General features: G+C 36.4%; 1 protein-coding gene across 1 annotated transcript in view; it reads left to right on the top strand.

Annotated features, from left to right (window-relative positions):
- The window catches only part of SHOC1 (shortage in chiasmata 1), an 88336-nt gene that overhangs the window by 13308 nt on the left and 54890 nt on the right, over positions 1–20138 (top strand). The window contains exons 4-11 of the mRNA XM_068974500.1: positions 2513–2691; positions 6720–6882; positions 7083–7197; positions 8127–8277; positions 10647–10748; positions 11818–11926; positions 16429–16523; positions 17167–17403. Coding sequence (XP_068830601.1) covers positions 2513–2691; positions 6720–6882; positions 7083–7197; positions 8127–8277; positions 10647–10748; positions 11818–11926; positions 16429–16523; positions 17167–17403 — 1151 coding nt within the window. The remainder of the gene's footprint in view (positions 1–2512; positions 2692–6719; positions 6883–7082; positions 7198–8126; positions 8278–10646; positions 10749–11817; positions 11927–16428; positions 16524–17166; positions 17404–20138) is intronic.

The following is a 20138-nucleotide window of genomic DNA, read 5'->3' as shown; positions in this document are numbered from 1 at the left end:
GACACAAAGCAGTTCATGAAATGTTTCAGTTATTGATGGGTTATGCCTTTCATCATTGGTATCCCATTTCACATAGAATAAAATCCAGTGTTCTTACCAAGTCCTCTAAGATCCAGCATAATCTTGTCCTTGCCCACCTATCTAACCTTACTCAACTCCAGTCAACCTGACCTTTCTGCTTTTCTTTGACTGTGTCTCTTGGTCCTCTACTCTGAGCCTCTGTATGGCTTGCTCTTTACCATTATTCAGGTAACTGTAGCTCCTCAGAAGGCCGTTCACTAACTACTCTCTCTAAAACATACCTTTTGTTATCCCTCGGGCTATTACTTGATGTCCTAATACCTCCTTTTATTTCACTCATAAGAGTTTTTCACCACCTGACATTACGTCATTTACCTGTTTATTTGTTTATCATCCCATTATCATGTAAAACTTTACTAGGGCAAGGACACTGGTTTGTTCACCTCTCCACACTCAGTGCCTGCAATGGTGCTAGCACATTGTAGACACTCAATAAATGTTTCTTTTGAGTTAAGGAATTAGTGAACAGGAGTGGATGAATTTACCCAAAAAAGAATGATATAGAAAGAAAGCAAAGACAGTGCAGACTGAAAGCCCAGGAAACATCAGGATCTACAAGTTAGGCAGAGGAGGAGGTACCAGTGAACAAAAAATAGATAATATTGGATAAGGAGGGGGAAAGAAAACCTGGAAATACTGGTCTTTACAGATCACTTATGATGAGGGAAAGAGAATTGACAGGGTTTTCTCAAAACTATAGTACCAGGCTTCTGTGGTGGCTCAATGGTAAAGAATCTGCCTGCCAGTGCAGAAGACACAGGTTCGATTCGTAATCCAGGAAGATCCTGCATGCTGTGGAGCAACTAAGCCCATGTGCCACAATTATTGAGCCCACGTGCCACAACTACTGAAGCTTGCACACCCTAGAGCCTGTGCTCAGCAACAAAAGAAGCCCCCACAATGAGAAGCCCGTGTACCACAACTACAGAGTTGCAGCAACTAGAGAAAAGCCTGTGCAGCAGCAAATACCCAGCACAGCCAAAAATAAATAAATAAAATTATGTTTTAAAAAATTTTAAAAACTATAATGCCAATGATTACTATTAATTTTTGTCTCTGTCAGTCATATTTATTTTAAAGTAGCTATCTAAGCACTAAATTTAGAAGTCTCTAAAGATCCACATAGAAATCATCATTCTCATGAGTAATATGAAACTGAATGAGCTAAAATATTTTTTTCTGGTACCTTGTATTTTTATAAAGAATAAAGCAGAAACTCTAGAGGTTTTTCTACACATGATTTTGAGATATGGCATATTCATTATTTTCTTCAGTTCACTGGGGAATTATATTGATTTTGGTTCTTTCAGTCTGTGTAGGGTTATTAAGGCTAAGTATTTTAAGATATCATAAAAATATATATTAGAATATGTAGCCGAATTGCCAATAGTATATTTATTTACTGGAAAATTCAGTAGAAAGTTCTCTTTTAAGTTCAAATATCCTGATGATATAAACAATGGTGGATATATCTGGGTCAGTCAGGAAACAAGTAAGGTACAGGTAGGGTCAAGGGAACCGAAACCAAGTTCCCAGGACTCACAATGCCTGGAAGTTATTACCACCCTAAGCTTGAAGGAGAAAGGGGACTGAAGTAACCAACACAGTAAGAACTGAAGCTACAAGAGAGATGCTGTGTGATTAAAGTTGTAACTGTTGGTTGAAGAATGCAGCTATCTCTCCAAACTGTGGCCCCAAAGGGAAAGATTTGGGAAGAATAATATTTCAACCTATTTAGTTTCCCACCTTTGATCTCCTGCCAGTGCTTCCATTGGCTAAATCCAAGCAGAAGACTGGGCAAGGGAGTTCAGTTGGTTCACTGAGATTAGTCTCCTAGGATGTAGAACAGGATATAAAAGGTTGAATAATGACATGGAAAAGCAGACATTGACTATCCAGCACAAGGACATTTTGGCAATGCACGGAAAAGTCTAAAAATCTACATATCTTTAACCTCATCATTTCCATTTTTAGGAATTGCATTTTGAGAAAACAGATAAGTACACAAAGATATTCTTTGCATTGTTGCTTATAATAGCAAACAATTATAACAAATTTAAATTTGCAGTAACAGGGAACTAGTTGAAAAAATTATTTACCTATACAACGGGATCTTGTTCATCCACTCAAAAAATGAAGTGAATGTACATTGACTGACATGTAAATGTGCTCATGCTTCATTCATTGCTTAGTGGAAAAGAACAGGTTACAAAATACTATGTATATGAATCCACTTTTGTTTTAAAATATTCAAAAGTAATTGAGAAAATACATACTTTTTAAATTCATCTCTTGAATGATGGATCTATGGGTAATGTTTCTCTATATCTGTTGGAATTTGGTAACTTTCTACAGTGAACATGTATTATTCGTTAATAAAGATGTTTTAAAATAAGACATACACAAAATCAGTAATTTTCGTATATCATAGAAGAACAGTTACAGGAATGGTGACCCAGCTTAACTGTGAATTTGATGAAATTGTTCCAAGTTCAAACCCAAACTCCCAAACTGAAGTAGAGGAAGCCAGCTTATATACCCATAAGGATTACAATGAATTCTTTACTCCTGTCAGCTGCTTAGAAAAATGTCCATCACTTCAAGCACAAGGTAAAACATTTGTTATTTACATTGTTATAAAACATTTCTTACTAATATATAAATTTTCATTTCAGTGATTTTTTTAAAATTTTTTCATTTCAGTGATTTTTTTTTGTTTTACTGGATTTTTAAATTTTTTTATTTTGCTAAGGATATCCACCTGCAAAATTGAAATTCAAAGCTTTGCCACATTAGCAAAATATTTTCTTTCATATTAATCTCCTTTTTGTAATTTAGTTGTTTTTGGAGTTTAAGTGTGCTGGGCTTCAAAATAGCCTCAGAAGTTTCATCAAAGGTTGCTCACGACATATTCCTATAGTTATATTAGCATCTCTGTAGCAATCTGATGACATGACAATCTGGTATAACATTAAATTATTAGATTATTAAGTGATAGTTCTATTTTATTTTCCCATTTATTCTGAAGATTTTCAATCTTATCTAATTTATGTGAAACCATAATTCAATGTGGAGATAAAATAGTTGCAGTGTTAGGTCAGGAAGTTCACTCAGTTTTTATGAATTTACAGTAAGTAATAATTAAAGATATATTTTATCCAAATTATATTCTAAATCTGATGTTGTAAAATGTTTATCCAATGTGACTGGCAAAAAATTATATTTTTACTTGAATTTTTAAAATTACTGGTATTCAGTGTTCATTTGCATATTTTTATTTTGTGAAATGATTCTTTTTTGTCTCTTTTTCTATTCTTGTATTTTATCTTTATATATCAATGGTATCAATAACCCCATATATATTTAACTTGAACCTAACCATTCCCTTTATGATTTCTATCATTGTTTTTATACTTAGAAAATTCTTCTTTGGAGTAAATAAATATTTATTCATATTTTTACATAAAGTTTCCTTTATGATTTCAGTATATGATTAAAAGTAAAATTTTTTTTAAATCCCAAATGTTTTCGCAGTGGTCCCAATATTACTTGGGGAATCCTCTTTGCTTTCCCCATTGATTAGAAATGTCACTTACATTATATGCCAAATCCTTTTCCACATTATAGTTTGTTTCTGGATATTCTAGTATGTTTTACTGACTTGCTATTATTGTGTGAGTATCATACAGTTTTAACTATTTAATATACAAATATAACATGTATTAATTAGTCTTTTCCCTCCTACTCTCACATCTGTATTCTTCCAGATTTACTTCGTAATCAGCTTTCCAGATTCCAAGACAGACTTCTTGAGAAATTGAAACTTTTTAGTTTTTACCGTAGTTAACATTTTTTAGCCAGGAAAATGGTTTATTTTGCCTTTTCTTCAAGTTTTGTTGTTTTTGCTTTTGTTTATTGGTAATGATCCTTGGTAATGTTTTATGGTATCTTCCATAGACATTCTGCACACTTCTGGTGTTTATATCTCAATATTTGTATGTTTGTGGCCATAATGAACACGTTTTTCCATTAATTTTTGACTAGGTTCATGTATATATATATATATATATATATATATATATATATATATATATGTATATATATTTGAAAACCATTGATTTTATGGTTTTTTATCAGTTTAGTGAACTCAGTTGTTTTCATTTCATTGTATTGGGTTTTCTGCCAAGAATAACCCCATCCTCTTTCCTGTCAGTAGATCTCTTTTTTGCTTTTTTTTCATAGCTAACTAGCCAAAATTTTGTTTCCTCATGACAACTTAACACTCCTCTACAGTAGAGGGAAACAGTCTCCTCATATCTGTATTGGTACATATACTAGTGTAATAAGATAAGAAATCCAGGGTATGTGTATAGCCTTAAGAATATAAGGAAGTAGCGCCTCTGTTAAAAGCTTTGTATATAGGTAAAAAGAACATTGGTTGTGGTGTAATGCTGCCCTCACGTGGCTCAACAAAACAGAATGGTTAGGAAAAAAAGACCTCAAAACTGATATGAGATGTCCCCATGGTACTCCCAGAAGTACTAGGATGAGCCTTTAGGAAGGAAAGACAGCTAGAGGGTCAGTGTTTCAAAGTGGAAAGTGGAGATGGGGATATAAATGAATGATTTTTGAGTCTTTACTATTAATATGACTTCATTAATACTTACAGAATGGATGTACGAATGAACCTTCTTTAATTAGCTAAAGCCTGCTTAGACATGGTGCTGATTGGCCAACTTTCTCTGGCATATCATGGGACCTTTTCAGCCACAGGATTGTCAGGAACTTAACAAGTTCTGATAAACAATCTCTTAGGAGGCTAATTTACATAACAATTTCTCTTTGGGTAATTTTAAGTTAGCACCAGGCAAAGGCATGGTCCTGGCCTGCCTACTCTATACCATATATTTATTAAGTACATGTGTACCAATGATGTATCAAATAGTTGGTCATGGGAGACTTCACTTCATACTATCCTTCTCTCATACCATTTAAAATTACTTAACTGAAAGGCCACTGCCCAGAGAAAGAGACCATTGCTCCCCCTTCCATCCCTGGGCCTAGAAACTGCTAAAGCATTGATACTATTAGCTAAGATTCTAAAGTGATCCAAATACAATAGATGTGAGTGAGGAGAGGAGAAACCTGTGTTTCACATTTCAAACACGAAACCTGTTTCAAACCTGTGTTTCAAACATGACACGAAACAGTCGTGTTTTCTAACATGTAAGCTCTATCACACTTCTCTAGTAGATACTTTGCTGTATAGCTTTCATTGTAGATAATTTTATAACAAATGTGTTTAAACAACTTTAGAGTGCTAGAATCAGAGTTGGTCTCATTTGTAGGCTTTTTAGACCATCTCCATTCCCTAGTGTGAGTCTCTGGAGATGAATCGGAGACCTTACGAGATATACAGAGAAGAAAAGACTGGGATCAGCAAAAGTCAAATGCTTTTGTTTCTTTACTGTCTTGCTAAGGCTAACTGGCTAGCCTGAGGCATAAAATAGCTTCCTCCGTTGATTACATTCACTTTATGGGGGGGAAAAAATATGAGCCTTTACAACTCTTTCAGGATATTTGGTTACCACTCAGTGTACTGTACCATGCTTAATCGGTTGCTCAATCGTGTCCAACTCTTTGTGACCCCATGGACTGAAGCCCACCAGGCTCCTCTGTTCAGGGAATTCTCCAGACAAGAATACTGGAGTGTATAGCCATTTCCTTCTCCAAGGGATCTTTCCAACCCAGGGATGGAACCTGGGTCTCCTGCATTGCAGGCAGATTCTTTACCATTTGAGCTACAGGGAAGCCCTACTCAGTGTACTGAGTGTGAAAGTGTGAAAGTGTTAGTCACTCCGTTGTGTCCGACTCTGTGACCCCATGGACTGTGGCTCACCAGGTTTCTGTCCATGGAATTCTCCAGGCAAGAATACTGGAGTGAGTTGCCATGCCCTGTACTAAACCATGTTAAATTTTATTGAGCTTCTACCTCCGTACCAGTCCCATGCTACATGATTTATTTGCACAGTACAATGAAGAACTAAAGACTTTAAAATGTGTTTGACTATTATGTATAAAATAAGCTACAATGATACATTGTACAACAGGGGGGAATATAGCCAATATTTTATAATAACTATAGGTAGCTGCTGCTGCTGCTGCTAAGTCGCTTCAGTTGTGTCCAACTCTGTGCGACCCCATAGATGGCAGCCCACCAGGCTCCCCCATCCCTGGGATTCTCCAGGCAAGAACACTGGAGCGGGTTGCCATTTCCTCTTCCAATGCATGCACGCATGCTAAGTCGCTTTAGTCATGTCCGACTCTGTGCGACCCTATGGATGGACAGCTGCCCACCAGGCTCCTCTGTCCACGGGATTCTCTAAGCAAGAATACTGGAGTGAGTTGCCATTTCCTTCTCCAAACTATAGGTAGAGTATAACCTTTAAAAATTGTGAATCAGTGTATTATATACCTGTAACTTACATAATATTGTACATCAACCATTCTTTAAATAACTAAATAAATAAAATGTGTTTGTCAACCCCAACTGTATCAATGGCTGACTACAGTAATTATCTAGATCCTTTTGTATAACTTTTAGATTTGTTCTTATTCTATTTCTTATTTATTTTCAGATTTGTCTATTGATGAAGAAATAATTTTTGTAAATTATTTGATGGCCTATAAAAGTCAGCTACCAACTTTGCACACTCTGTTGAGTAGGCTAAAACTATATTTAGTAAAGGATCCCTTGCCAGATTTCAAAGCACAGATCTCCACAGAAGCTGAATTTTTCAGGTACTTAATTGCCCAGTGTCGTAAATATTTTTATAAGGAGAAAATATTCTTTGTATGTTCACAAGTCTAGATGCTATCAATCATGGTATTTTATTATTACCTCAAGTCTAATTTTAATCACTATGTATTTTGACTAACTACATTTGGTATGTACCGTACTAAAAAGTAAACACTAATTTAATGCTTTATTTTTTGTTAAGGGAGTGTTTCTCTCTTCAAGAAGATGTAAAATGTTTTGTGAAAGAAGATTTTTACATGGATAAAGAGGACTTTCGTCAGGAGAAACTGAAAGATACAGTAGGTTTAAATGAAGCTGTAGTATTTGCTTTCAGTAATTTTTAAATTAAAGTTAGAAAATCATACTTTTAAAGTTGTAGTAATACACATTGGCCATCTACTTTGTCAAATTAAAAAACTCAATAATGAGTTGAACATGTATCAATTAAAGAGTCAAATGTACTTCAGAGATAACAGTCTAAACCTTGGCTATGCATTGAATTTACTTGATAAATTTTAATAAAATTCTGAAGCCTGGGTCCTACTCAGATGTATTCTTATCTAATTGGTCTGGTGTGCATCCCAGGAATAGGGAATTTTAAAACCTCTCCCAATAATTTTAATCAATATACCTGGTACAGGACACTAAGAGGTTATATATACATTGGTCTTAAGGCATTTAAAGGTTTCTATTTTTTACAAACAAAAATTGTAACACACATGGTAAAAATATTAATTCACCTGTTAGCTCCTTTTCTCCAGTCTCCTTCTTCTTCCCCTGTTAATTCTGAGAGCTATGCATATATAGTCTCACGTGTTGAAGAATCCAGTTCTGTCAGAATGAGAGAGAAATAAATTCAGTGGAATGCAGTAAAGATCCATTCCATTCCACCTACTCTTTTTACTCCATTCACCAACTCTCATTTGCTGCAGTGATTGCTTTAACTTAGAATTTTGAATTGTTATTAACACAAAAGAAAATATTTCTGTATCTAGGAATATTGTACATCACTAATGTAAACAGTGGCCATGAAGGATTTTATTCAGACAGAAAATTGCTTGTAATATTTTTTTTTTTGGCTGCTACACTTACTTTTAAAATAAAATGTGTGCAGAGCATTAAAAGTTTTGAGTGTGGAGTTAGTTTTTAAATTACACCAATTAAGCAAATACATCTTTTTGTGAACTCAGAAATATTTCTTTGGAAAGCCTCACTAAAAACTTGTCTTACCTATATATTATTTTAGTCATCAACTTTACTTGAATGTGAATTGTTAGTACCTATAAACCACAAACAAGAAGTTGATATTCCATCACTCTCAGAACTGAAGGAGTCATTAAACTTAACGCCAGAAATAATAAATTATGCAGATGAAAATGAAAACCTTTCCAAAACAGGTGAGAATTAAATGGCTGTGTTCGTATATAAAAGGGCAACATTTGGAATCGTGGTGATAGAAATGTTCTGTGTCCAACTTCAGTGTTAGTATACTGATTGTGATGTTGTACAAAGTTTTGCAAGATGTTACCCTTTTACATGAAATCTCTGTATATTATTTTTATAATTCCACATGAATCTATAATTATGTCAAAATTAAAATATAATTTCAAAAGGCCTCCCAAAAATCTATGACTTGTTAGAACTTCTTAATAATGTTTGTTACAAAAGTTCTTGTTCATTAAACCTTTTCTGAACCTTCAGATTTTTAAAAAGTTTCCTGTAAGGTTACACAGCAAAAATCTCAAAATTATTATTGATAAAACTCTTTTCTCATTGTCCTCTCTTTGTATACTTACACTCTTAAGATGTCTCAAATTCATCTATTTCAAGGTAATTATACAAATAGAGCTAAAGCACATATGGCTATATTAACTTTTTGAGTTATTTACACAGTGACAAAATGTTAACAACTTCTATGCTGACTTTAGAGACCCACAGTAAGGTTATGATTCATGGATCAGATGACTGGGAGAGTCATAACCTGGAATTTGGATGGTTTCTTCCTAGTTAAACATAGTAAATATTGTTGAAGTCTTCTAATATAATTTGAGCCCACATATTTAATGCTCCTCTTATAAATTCCAATTGAAATAATCAAAGATATATAATATTAGGAAAGAGTGAACGGGGATTTGTGATATCCAATGAAAATAGGGATGCTTGCCATCAACATACTTGAAAGCATTCTTGCAGACAAGACTAAATCAAGGGGATTACTGCTCAGCGTGTAAGTCAAGCAAGGTTACGGAAAGGCAACCTGAGTAAATGAATCAAATTTATACCAGAACTTGAACATCTAGCAGAGCTCAAAACCACAGGTAGCCAAAGGGCTTTTTCAGTTCAGTTCAGTTCAGTCGCTCAGTCGTGTCTGACTCTTTGCGACCCCATGAGTCACAGCACGCCAGGCCTCCCTGTCCATCACCAACTCCCAGAGTTCACTCAGACTCACGTCCATCAAGTCAGTGATGCCATCCAGCCGTCTCATCCTCTGTCATCCTCTTCTCCTCCTGCCCCCAATCCCTCCCAGTATCAGAGTCTTTTCCAGTGAGTCAACTCTTCACATGAGGTGGCCAAAGTCCTGGAGTTTCAGCTTCATCATCATTCCTTCCAAAGAAATCCCAGGACTGATCTTCAGAATGGATTGGTTGGATCTCCTTGCAGTCCAAGGGACTCTCAAGAGTCTTCTCCAACACCACAGTTCAAAAGCATCAGTTCTTCGGTGCTCAGCTTTCCTCACAGTCCAATTCTCACATCCATACATGACAACTGGAAAAACCATAGCCTTGACTAGACAGACCTTTGTTGGCAAAGAAATGTCTCTGCTTTTGAATATGCTATCTAGGTTGGTCATAACTTTTCCTCCAAGGAGTAAGCGTCTTTTAATTTCATGGCTGCAGTCACCATCTGCAGTAATTTTGGAGCCCGAAAAAATAAAGTCTGACACTGTTTCCACTCTTTCCCCATCTATTTCCCATGAAGTGATGGGAAGTGATGGGCTTTTTAGAAGGATACAAATCTATGAATGCTAATGTTAAGCACAAGTGACTTTATTGAATGACTGTGGTGTTACACTCTCAGCCTTTACTTGGCCCTGGTGGTGATAGTTTAGTCATTCAGTTGTGTCTGGCTCTTTGCAACCCTATGGACTGTAGCCTGCCAGGCTCCACTGTCCATGGGGTTTTCAAGGCAAGAATACTGGAGTGTGGGTTGCCAGTTCCTTCTTCAGGGAGACTTCCCAATCCAGGGATCGAACCCGGGTATCCTGTATTGCAGACAGTCTCCTGCATTGCAGGCAGATTCTTTACCAACTGAGCCACTGGCGAAGCTTCTTATTTGGCTCTGCTGCTGCTGCTAAGTCACTTCAGTCGTGTCCGACTCTGTACAACCCCATAGATGGCGGCCCACCAGGCTCCCCCGTCCCTGGGATTCTCCAGCCAAGAACACTGGAGTGGGTTGCCATTTCCTTCTCCAATGCATGAAAGTGAAAAGTGAAAGGGAAGTCGCTCAGTCGTGTCCGACTCCTAGCGACCCCATGGACTTCAGCCTACCAGGCTTCTCCGTCCATGGGATTTTCCAGGCAAGAGTACTGGAGTGGGGTGCCATTGCCTTCTTACTTGGCTGTAATGGAGACTAAATGACTCCTCAGAGGAGTCATTGAGGAATGAACTGAGGAATGAACAGTTCACTGAGGAATGAACAAGATTACAGAAAACTAATATCATAGTACTTTTGCTGATAATAGACTTTCTTTTTTTTGTCTTTTCAGATCTTACTATCAAGCATGGAGTTGACCTTGAGGATATAAAATGCAGCTCCACGGAAATTTTGGCCATTCAAAATCAATGTGAACCAGAGCACAGGCAACCAGGTAGAAATTTTGAATAAACCACTGAGTTTATCAGGGGATATCTATATATGATGTAAAAGTACAATACAGTCACATATAAAGTCTACTAAGAGACAATTTTCATGTTTAAAACTTGATTATTGCAAACCAAGTTCTTTTATCTATCCCTTACATTTGTTCCTATCGTTAACATCCTTCAAGCATCAAAATTGAATAATATATAGAGGAGAGTGACAAAGATTGAAGAAGAGGAATGAAGGAAATAGTATTAATATTAAAAACAGAAATCTTATAATTTTATAGTTCAGTAATAAAATTTTACCTCAGTATTAACAATCTTGCTGACCGTTATTACAGTTTTGTAAATTTAACTTTTTAATCCTCAAAGCAATCCTATCATTATTGTTAATATTACTGTCCTACCAAATTTGGAAGGTCAGAATTATCTTTTGTTCCAGTGTAATGCCAGACTATGTTGCTTTCGAACTGTGCTGACAATACTGTTATTTAGTTATATTTTTATCTGGATCAAATTAATCATCTATTTGGAAGTATGCTGTTTTATTTATGAGAGTGATAGAAACACATTGGCTCTGTATCATAAATGATGATTATTTTTTCAAACCCATTCTATAAAAATATAATTTTGTACTAGCCCACCTAGTCTCCAGACTTTTTAAGGTGAAGAATTATTCTTTATTAATACTGTTTGCTTAACATCACCAGTATTTAGTACAGAGATAAAAATAGCACTGTGTCCTAAGTATTGACAGTATTAGTTGTCAGAATTTAAAACATTATTACACATAAAGTCTTAGAATTTATCTTAAATGGTAAATTTAATAAAGTTCAGTTATCATTGTATTTTTTAAAAATCACCATTATCATAGTTGAGACACCATGTGATATATGTGTAGTCCTTTATATAGATGGAAATTTAATTATTTCAAATAATCCAAATTTATTTCGATTGAAAATTTTTGTTGTAACAGAATGATTGAACATAATAGTTGCTTACAAAAGTCACGAATTATACATATTTATTCAATGTTTATATAACATGATTTTTATTAATTTTTATATATTCCAGAAGAGTTAGGAATGCCATTAACTCGTCTAGACCTAACAAACCACCATTCTTCAGTGAATTCATTATGTGCAGAACTTCAGACATTTCCATCCTCTCCTGTTTGTAAAATGTAAGTAAAGAGTATATCTAGAACTCAGATTGCAATTCAGAAGAAGCAATCTTTAATTAAATCTCTCCATATAAAGTCAGTTTCCAAAATATTTCTGTGAAAAAAATGTAAGAGATTAAATGGTGTTTATAATAAGAAACTGATGGGAATATATGAACATATATGTACATAATTGTTTTTATATGCACAGAATATCTTTAGAAGGACACGTGAAAATCAAGTAATGTTGGTTGAGCCCAGAAAGGAACTAGGTAAACACAATATATAGGAGCTAGTAAGTGATAGAGCTAGGCTCTTTTATACTTTTAGTATTTTGAATGTGAATATATCACTATCAAATATAAACAACTCAAAAATTTTAATTTTAAACTTAAACCATCTGCTTAGAAAATTGCCAGTGGATGCTTACCAATGACACTGCCTCTATTGGCACTCATTACCATGAAATATAGTGTAGTAGTATACTGATTTGCTAGGGCTGCCATAACAAATACCATAGACTGAGTGACTTAAACAATAGAAATTTATTTCTTCAGAATCTAGAGGCTAGAAATCTGAGATCTGGATATCAGCAGGGTTGGATTCTTCCTGAGGCCTCTCTCCTTGGCTTGTAGAAAGCTGTCTCCTCCCTCTGTCTTCATGTAGTCTTTCCTCCATGCATGTCTATGTCCTGATCTCTTCTTAAAAGGACACCAGTTGTACTGGATTAGGACCCACCCTAATCGCCCCATTTAACTTAATTACCTCTTTAAAGGCCTTACCTCCAAATATAGTCATTCTAAGGTACTGAGTGTTATGGCTTCAACATATGAATTTGAGTGGGGACAATTCTGCCCATAGTAAGTAGTTAATAGCCCTGAAGTACAGCCAGATTGTCTGGCTCTGTCATTTACTAGCTCTGTGATCTTAATTGCCCTGTGCCTCAGCTTCCTTATCTATAATATTGGGATAATAATAGTACATATTCTGAGTTCTTAGTTGTGATTGGCTAATCTGCCAGAAGAGAATGCTATTGGATTACTGGAAGCAACTGGAGCATCTCATCACTAGCTGCTCAGGCTTCTACTAATGGTCTCAGGAGAGTGTCACAGCATAAAATAAAGAAGGCTGACATTGAGGGTACCAATTATCTTCATCTTCAGGCAAAGCAGGATTTCCTTTAGGAGGAGTAAAATTTTGTTTTAGAGCTATGCAGAACTCTACCATGAGCTAGAACTATCCATATCAGATACGAGCTCTAACAAAATAGCATGAGACAAGTATAGAAACTCTATAATTTGTTTAAATATTTTAATCCCTTTATTAAGGTGCAGGATTTTTTATATTTTATTTGCAGGGCCTATATTTCTTTTTGTGTGTGTTCTTTTACTCTTTTACTTACTCCATATACCCTTCTTGTTGTTGTTAACTCTCTAAGTCATGTCCAATTTTTTGCAACCCTATGAACTTTAGCATACCAGTCTTTCCTGTCCTGCACTATCTCCCACAGTTTGCTCAAACTCATGTCCATTGAGTCAGTAATGCCATCCAACCATCTCATCCTCTGTCCCCCTGCCCTCAATCTTTCCCAGCATCAGAGTCTTTTTCAATGAGTCAGCTCTTCACATCAGGTAGCCAAAGTATTGGAGCTTAAGCATCAGTCCTTCCAATGAGCATTCAGGGTTGATATCCTTTAGGATTGACTGGTTTGCATCTGTTAAGGCAGATTGTCAATTAGAAACAAAGACTAGCTGGAATTAATATAATCTTGAATTTCTCATGTTGAAAGTGTTTATTTAAACTGCGGTAAACTCATTTTAATCACACATGTTTTATACCTACTTATTGTTATAATTCGAACATCTAATGAGAATTTATGAAATTAAGTCTTATCTGTATTTATGATTTGCCAGTTAGAACAAAAAGACTTTTCAATTAGCCAAAGGTTTTAGGGCCTTTTGAAACAACTTTAAGAAACTGTCTCATCACTGGAAATCATTTCCATTCGTTCATGAACATAAAAACTTAAAAATCCCTATTTAAAAATAAACTTATACATCAATTGTGAAACTGAAAACAAAGAGAACAAATAATTTTTTAAAAACAGAAAGGAAAAATAATATGTAGTATTATTATAATTTTAACTTGCTTTTATGGCCCTAATTACTTTTGTTTCAGAACACAACAGTTTGGCTAGAGATATAAAGTGAAGTTGCTCAGTCATGTCCGACTCTTTGCAACCCCGTGGACTGTAGCCTACCAGGCTCCTCCATCCATGGGATTTTCCAGGCAAAAATACTGGAGTGGGTTGCCAGTTCCTTCTCCAGGAGATCTTCCCGACCCAGGGACTGAACCCGGGTCTCCCGCATTATAGACAGATGCATTACCGTCTGAGCCACCAGGGAATGATATAACCAGTTAACAAATATTTTTAGTTCCTATTACATGTAAAACTCTATGCTAGATTGTATGGTGCTTAAAAAATGTCTGTGTGGTGTGAAGCCTTTTTTCTACATTAATTGATTGCTGAATTGTGAATATATTTTTAGATATGACCAAAGAAAATATCAAATTCAGACATGTCTTCAGAAAGCTTGATTAAGAAGGAGGTCATTTGTCTATATTATGATCTTCTGCTGGACTTGGTTTGCCTAAATATTTATCTTTCCTTTTACTTTAAGATAACCTACAATCTGAGGTATCAGGTTGTCAAAGAGACCTTGGCAAGGTTTAAGAACTGTCTAGCTTCTCAAATATTACCACCACATGCAAGATTTTTGGGTCATGTGAGTAAATTGGGTGATTTAGACATAAGATCTAGTTGTCTGCTACTACCCAGAATTGTCAATTGAACTAGCAGTACTTACAGTTAGCATGTTCATGTATGATCTGTGGGGTTTCCCTGGTGGCTCAGATGGTAAAGAATCTGCTTGCAATGCAGGAGACCTGGGTTCAATCCCTGGGTCAGGAAGATTCCCTGGAGAAGGGAATGGCTACTCGCTCCAGTATTCTTGCCTGGGAAATCCCATGGAAAAAGGAGCGTAGTGGGCTATACTCCACGGGGTCACATATGAACAGAGAAACAGAATACAATCACTTCTCACTTAAGAGGGTGTGGAAGGTTTGGGGCATAGATTAAAGGGCTTGTGAATTAACGGTCTCTTCCCTGTTGTTCTTGTTCAGTCGTTTAGTTGTGCCTGACTCTTTGAGACCCCTTTATTTCTGCACTAACTGATTGCTGACTTGTGAATATATTTTTATATGTGACCAAAGAAAATATCTCTGGACTGCAGCATGCCAGGCTTCCCTGTCTTTCATTGTCTCCCAGAGTTTGCTCAAACTCGTGTCCATTGAGTTGGTGATGGCATCCAACCATCTTGTCCTCTGTTGTCCCCTTCTCCTCCTGCCCTCAATCTTTCCCAGCATCAGGGTCTTTTCCAATGAGTCAGCTCTTTGCATCAGGTGGCTAGAGTATTGGAGCTTCAGCTTCAGCATCAGTCCTTGCAATGAATATTCAGGACTGATCTTTAGGATTGACTAATTTGATCTTGCAATCTAAGGGACTCTCAAGAGTCATCTCCAACATCACAGTTCAAAAGCATCAATTCTTCAGTGCTCAGCCTTCTTTATGGTCCAACTCCCACTCTGTACATGACTACTGGAAAAACAGTAGCTTTGACTAGATGGACCTTTGTCAGCAATTTTTTGCTTTTTAAATTTTACTTTTTGCTCTGCTTTTTAATACACTGTCTAGGTTTGTCATAGCTCTTCTTCCAAGGAGCAAGCAAGTGTCTTTTAATTTCATAGCTGCAGTCACTGTCTACAGTGATTTTGGAGCCCAAGAAAATAAGATCTGTCACTGTTTTCATTGTTTCCCCATCTATTTGCCATGAAGTGATGGGACTGGATGCCATCATCTTCATTTTTTGAATGTTGAATTTTAAGCCAGCTTTTCAACTCTGCTTTCACCTTCACAAGAAGCTCTTTAGTTCCTCTTCACTTTCTGCTATAAGGGTGGTGTCATCTGCATATCTGAGGTTATTGATATTTCTCCTGGCAATCTTGATTGCAACTTATGCTTCATCCAGCCTGTGCTTCATCCCGGTATTTTGCGTGATGTACTCTTCATATAAGTTAAATAAGCAGGGTTAAATATACAGCCTTGACATACTCCTTTCCCAATTTTGAACCAGTCTATTGTTCCTGCTACACACTAATTTTTGACCTCATACCTACTAATGAGCTGTATTTACTGATTTACACTGCTTGTCATACATACTTCCTTCTCTCCTAAATACCAAAACACACAGACACATCGCTCACTTACCCACAAAACTGAAGGACCTGAACTAAACTTAAGGATCTTTTACTTCCTGAAAAGGTAGAGGAGACAGAAATTTTTTGTAGTTCTGATCCTCAGCCAGTAGAAGCTCCAGAAATTCTGTTTAGAATGGACTTGGGTCCATTGTTATATTGTATTTTATATATTATCTAATATTAAACTTTAACTCTTCTTTTTTCAGTAATTTGCTTACTGCTGAAGAATCAGCTAACAAATACCATATGCTATGCCAATTAGAAAGCTGCCAAAGCTCTCTGAACTCATCTTTTATTAGAGGTAAAAATTGATTTTGAATGCTAAATAAAAAGTATAGATGAAAATGTACAATCAGTAGAAATGTATTGTTGTTGTTGGACGTGCTGCTCTGTCCATGGGATTCTCCAGGCAAGAACACTGGAGTGGGTTGCCATTTCCTTCTCCATCTCTTTCCCTACTTAAGCTAAAAAAGTGATGGAAAATTCTGTGCCACAATATCTAAAATGATAATTATCATAAAATCTGATAAAACATATCTTCTTATTTAGGCTCATTATAATGAGAAAATTTCTGATTTAATAAATCTTACATTAATTCTTCAAAATATTATTGAATGTACTAATTTAGTAATTACTAAAACAGTCAAACAAAATAAAGTTTTATTTCCTGCTAAATAGTAGAATAATTTTAACTTCATGATATTTCCATATATTGAAAAAAACCTTTATGTGACTTCTGTTGCTATAATATTTTAGACTTTTACAAATATTAGCATCTTGAAAATGAAATACTAGATATGGTTGTTTTATTTTTATTCTAATTTGTAAAAGTCTACTTTATAAGAGATTTCTAGTGTGATTCTGTTTTTTGGTTTTTTTTTTCATTCTTTTGCCCTGTGGATTGTTTCTCATATTTGTTGTTTGGTTTGTTTTGATTTTTTAAGTGCCAAGAATTGAAGAGCCCAACAATCAATATTCACTTACAGATTTGAAAAAGATATTTTCTGTTGAAGACGAAAAACTTGTGGTTAATCCTGTAAATGCAGAGTGGTGGAAAGAAGCAAGACTAAATCTGCCAGAAACTTTGGAACCTCTAAGTACATATTTGTGTCATAATAATTTATCTTCCAATGATACTAAATTGGAGACATTTTTACCTACAAATGTGCCTCAAGTAGAACGTAAGTATAATAGTAAATATCACTTCTGTAAATATTTTCAGAATGAGAAAATGTTAGATATTGGCTTTCCAGGAGGTAATTGGGAAAATACAACTAAATTACAGCATTTACTATAATTCTGGCTCTGCCAGAATTTATAACTTTGACCTTCACTAAGCCCCATTTTCTTCCTTGAAAAAATGAGGAAGTTTGACAAACTAATCCTTAAGTCTCTTTCTGTTCTAAAATTCTGTAGTCTGAGCTTTAAATCTCTAGACATTTTCAGTTAAAGAGACCTTATTTCCTTTTATAAATGATAATTTCTAGCTCATTTTCTGTGTACGTCAGCCTAGGTGTAAACCAGCACCATTATTTTTCGACCTGACAGGTGAGTTTTAAGTGTTCAGTAATGTCTAGTAATCTCTTTTCAACAATAGAAATCATCCTTTGATACCAAAAGGTTTAGTCATTAGGCATTTTTAAACTTGATACAATTTAAATATTTTATTTAGGAATTTTATTTCTGTGGATTTTTTAAAAGATTTTATTCAGGAACTTTTTCTAGTATTTTATTTAGGAACTTTATGTCTATGTTCTCCCAAATTCCTTGAGCGTATTTATGATCATTACCTTGAACTCTTTATTGAGTAGTTTGCTTATCTTCATTTAGTTCTTTCTGGGGTTTTATCTTGTTCCTTTATTGGGAATATATCCTTCTGTCTCTTCATTTTGCCTAATTCACAGTTTTTATTTCTATGTGTGGGGTAGTTTGGGTATGTTTCCTAGTTTTGGAAAAGTGGTCTTTTGGAGCAGTTGTGTATGTCCCAGTAGTGCACTCCCTCTGGTCACTAGAGCTATATGCTCTAGCTATATGCCCTAGAGCTATATGCACTTTGCACAGCCCTGTGTGGGCTGTACAGGCACTTCTGTTGTGGCAGATTGACTAATGTGAGTGGTCTGATAGGTGTGGCTGACCGCTTGTCCAGTTGGTTGCCAAACCCTGCTCTGGTGTCGAGGCTACTGGCCAATAGTGGGTGGGGCTGGGTCCCAAAGTGGCTGGCTGTGGAGCTGGGGACCCCAGGATTACTGTTGACCTACCCATGGGTGGATCCAGGTCCCAGAATGGCTGGCTGCAAAGCTGGGAGTCCTGGATCTAGTGTCAGCCTGCTGGTAGGTGGAACTGGTTTTTGACATGGCTAGTTGTAGGGTTTTGAGGCTGGGATTAGCCAAATAGTGGGTGGGTTTTATACCCTCAGGTGGCTGTTGAGGAGCCCAAAGTGTCCCAGAGCTGATGTTAGCCTACTGATGGGCTGTGGTAGGGCTCAGATGATCCAGGGCTAGTGCCCACCCACTGGCAGATGGAACCAGGTCCTGGGGTCTCATAGCTGATACTGGCCTGCTGGTGGGGAGGTTGAGGCCTAAGAGATCCTGGGCTGTTGTCCAGCCACTGGTGGGCAGGTATGTTTCCTTGGCCTTCTGGTGGGCAGGACCACATCCCAGGGTGGCTGGGGGCTTGGGGGTCCTGCTGGCAGGTGGTATTGTGTCCCCACACAGCTAGCTCCTGGGCCTGAGGAATCTCAGTACTAATGCCCAAAAGGCTGGTGGGTGGGGCCTGACCCAGTGCTAATAGGCTAGAGGGAGGATATCAAAATGGCACTTATCAGCACTAGAATCCTCATGGCAGAACAAGTGTCCAAAAGACAGCTACTGCCAACATCTGTGTCCCAAGGGTGAGCTCCAATTGCCCTGCCTTCTTGGAAATCTCTCCAAGATCAGCTGGTAGGTCTGACTCAGGCTCCTTTCAAAGTATTGCCTCTGCCCTGGGTCTCAGGGTGAGTGAGATTTTGTGTGCCTCTTTTGAGAGTGGACACTTTCCCACAGCTCTCCTGAAAAAAAAGCCCAAGAAGCCTTCAATGTCAACTATTCTGGGGACTCACCTTCCTGGTACATGACCCCAACTATGGAAGCCAGAGTGGGGCTCTGTAAATGAAATTCTGGTTCATCCCCTAAAAGGAATCTTGTACCCATTAACAGTCACTCGCATTCTGTGTCTTTATAAGTTTGTCTATTCTGGATGTTCTGTAGAAATAGAATCATGAAATATGTGGTCTTTTGTGATTGACTTACTTCATTTAGCATGTTTTCAAAATGTGTCCATATTAAGCATGTGCATACCTTAATATAAAGTACTAATCAAGTATCTTGTCAAATTTTTAATTGGGGTTCTTTTAAAATGTTAAGTTATAAGAGTTCTTTATATATATCGGATATCATCTTTTTTAAAGTGTATGTATTGCAATTATTTTCTTCTGGTCTGTGGCTTGCTTGGTACATAAGTTTTTGACTCTTACCTTAGAATAACTGTTACCTCTAGGGCTGTGAGTAGCTGTAAGCCTATTGGCAACAGGCTGGAATTATTTCTTTGCCCAGTAACCTTAGCTCCAGTAGTAGGAAAAGAGGTGCTGAATTTTTATCCTTTAAAAAATTATTTTATTCAGAGAAAATATTGATTTTTTAAAATTTAAATTTATTTATTTTAATTGGAGGTTAATTACTTTACAATATTATATTGGTTTTGCCATACATCAACATGAATTCGCCTCAGGTGTACACATGTTCCCAATCCTGAACCCCCCTCCCACCTCCCTCCCCGTACCATCCCTCTGGGTCATCCCAGTGCACCAGCCCCAAGCATCCTGTATCATGCATCAGACCTAGACTGGTGATTCGTTTCTTGTATGATATTATACATGTTT

This window comes from Capricornis sumatraensis, chromosome 6 (genome assembly GCF_032405125.1).
Source record: "Capricornis sumatraensis isolate serow.1 chromosome 6, serow.2, whole genome shotgun sequence".
NCBI lineage: Eukaryota > Metazoa > Chordata > Mammalia > Artiodactyla > Bovidae > Capricornis > Capricornis sumatraensis.
Note: the sequence above shows the minus strand (reverse complement) of the source record. Positions and strands in the feature narration are given on the sequence as shown.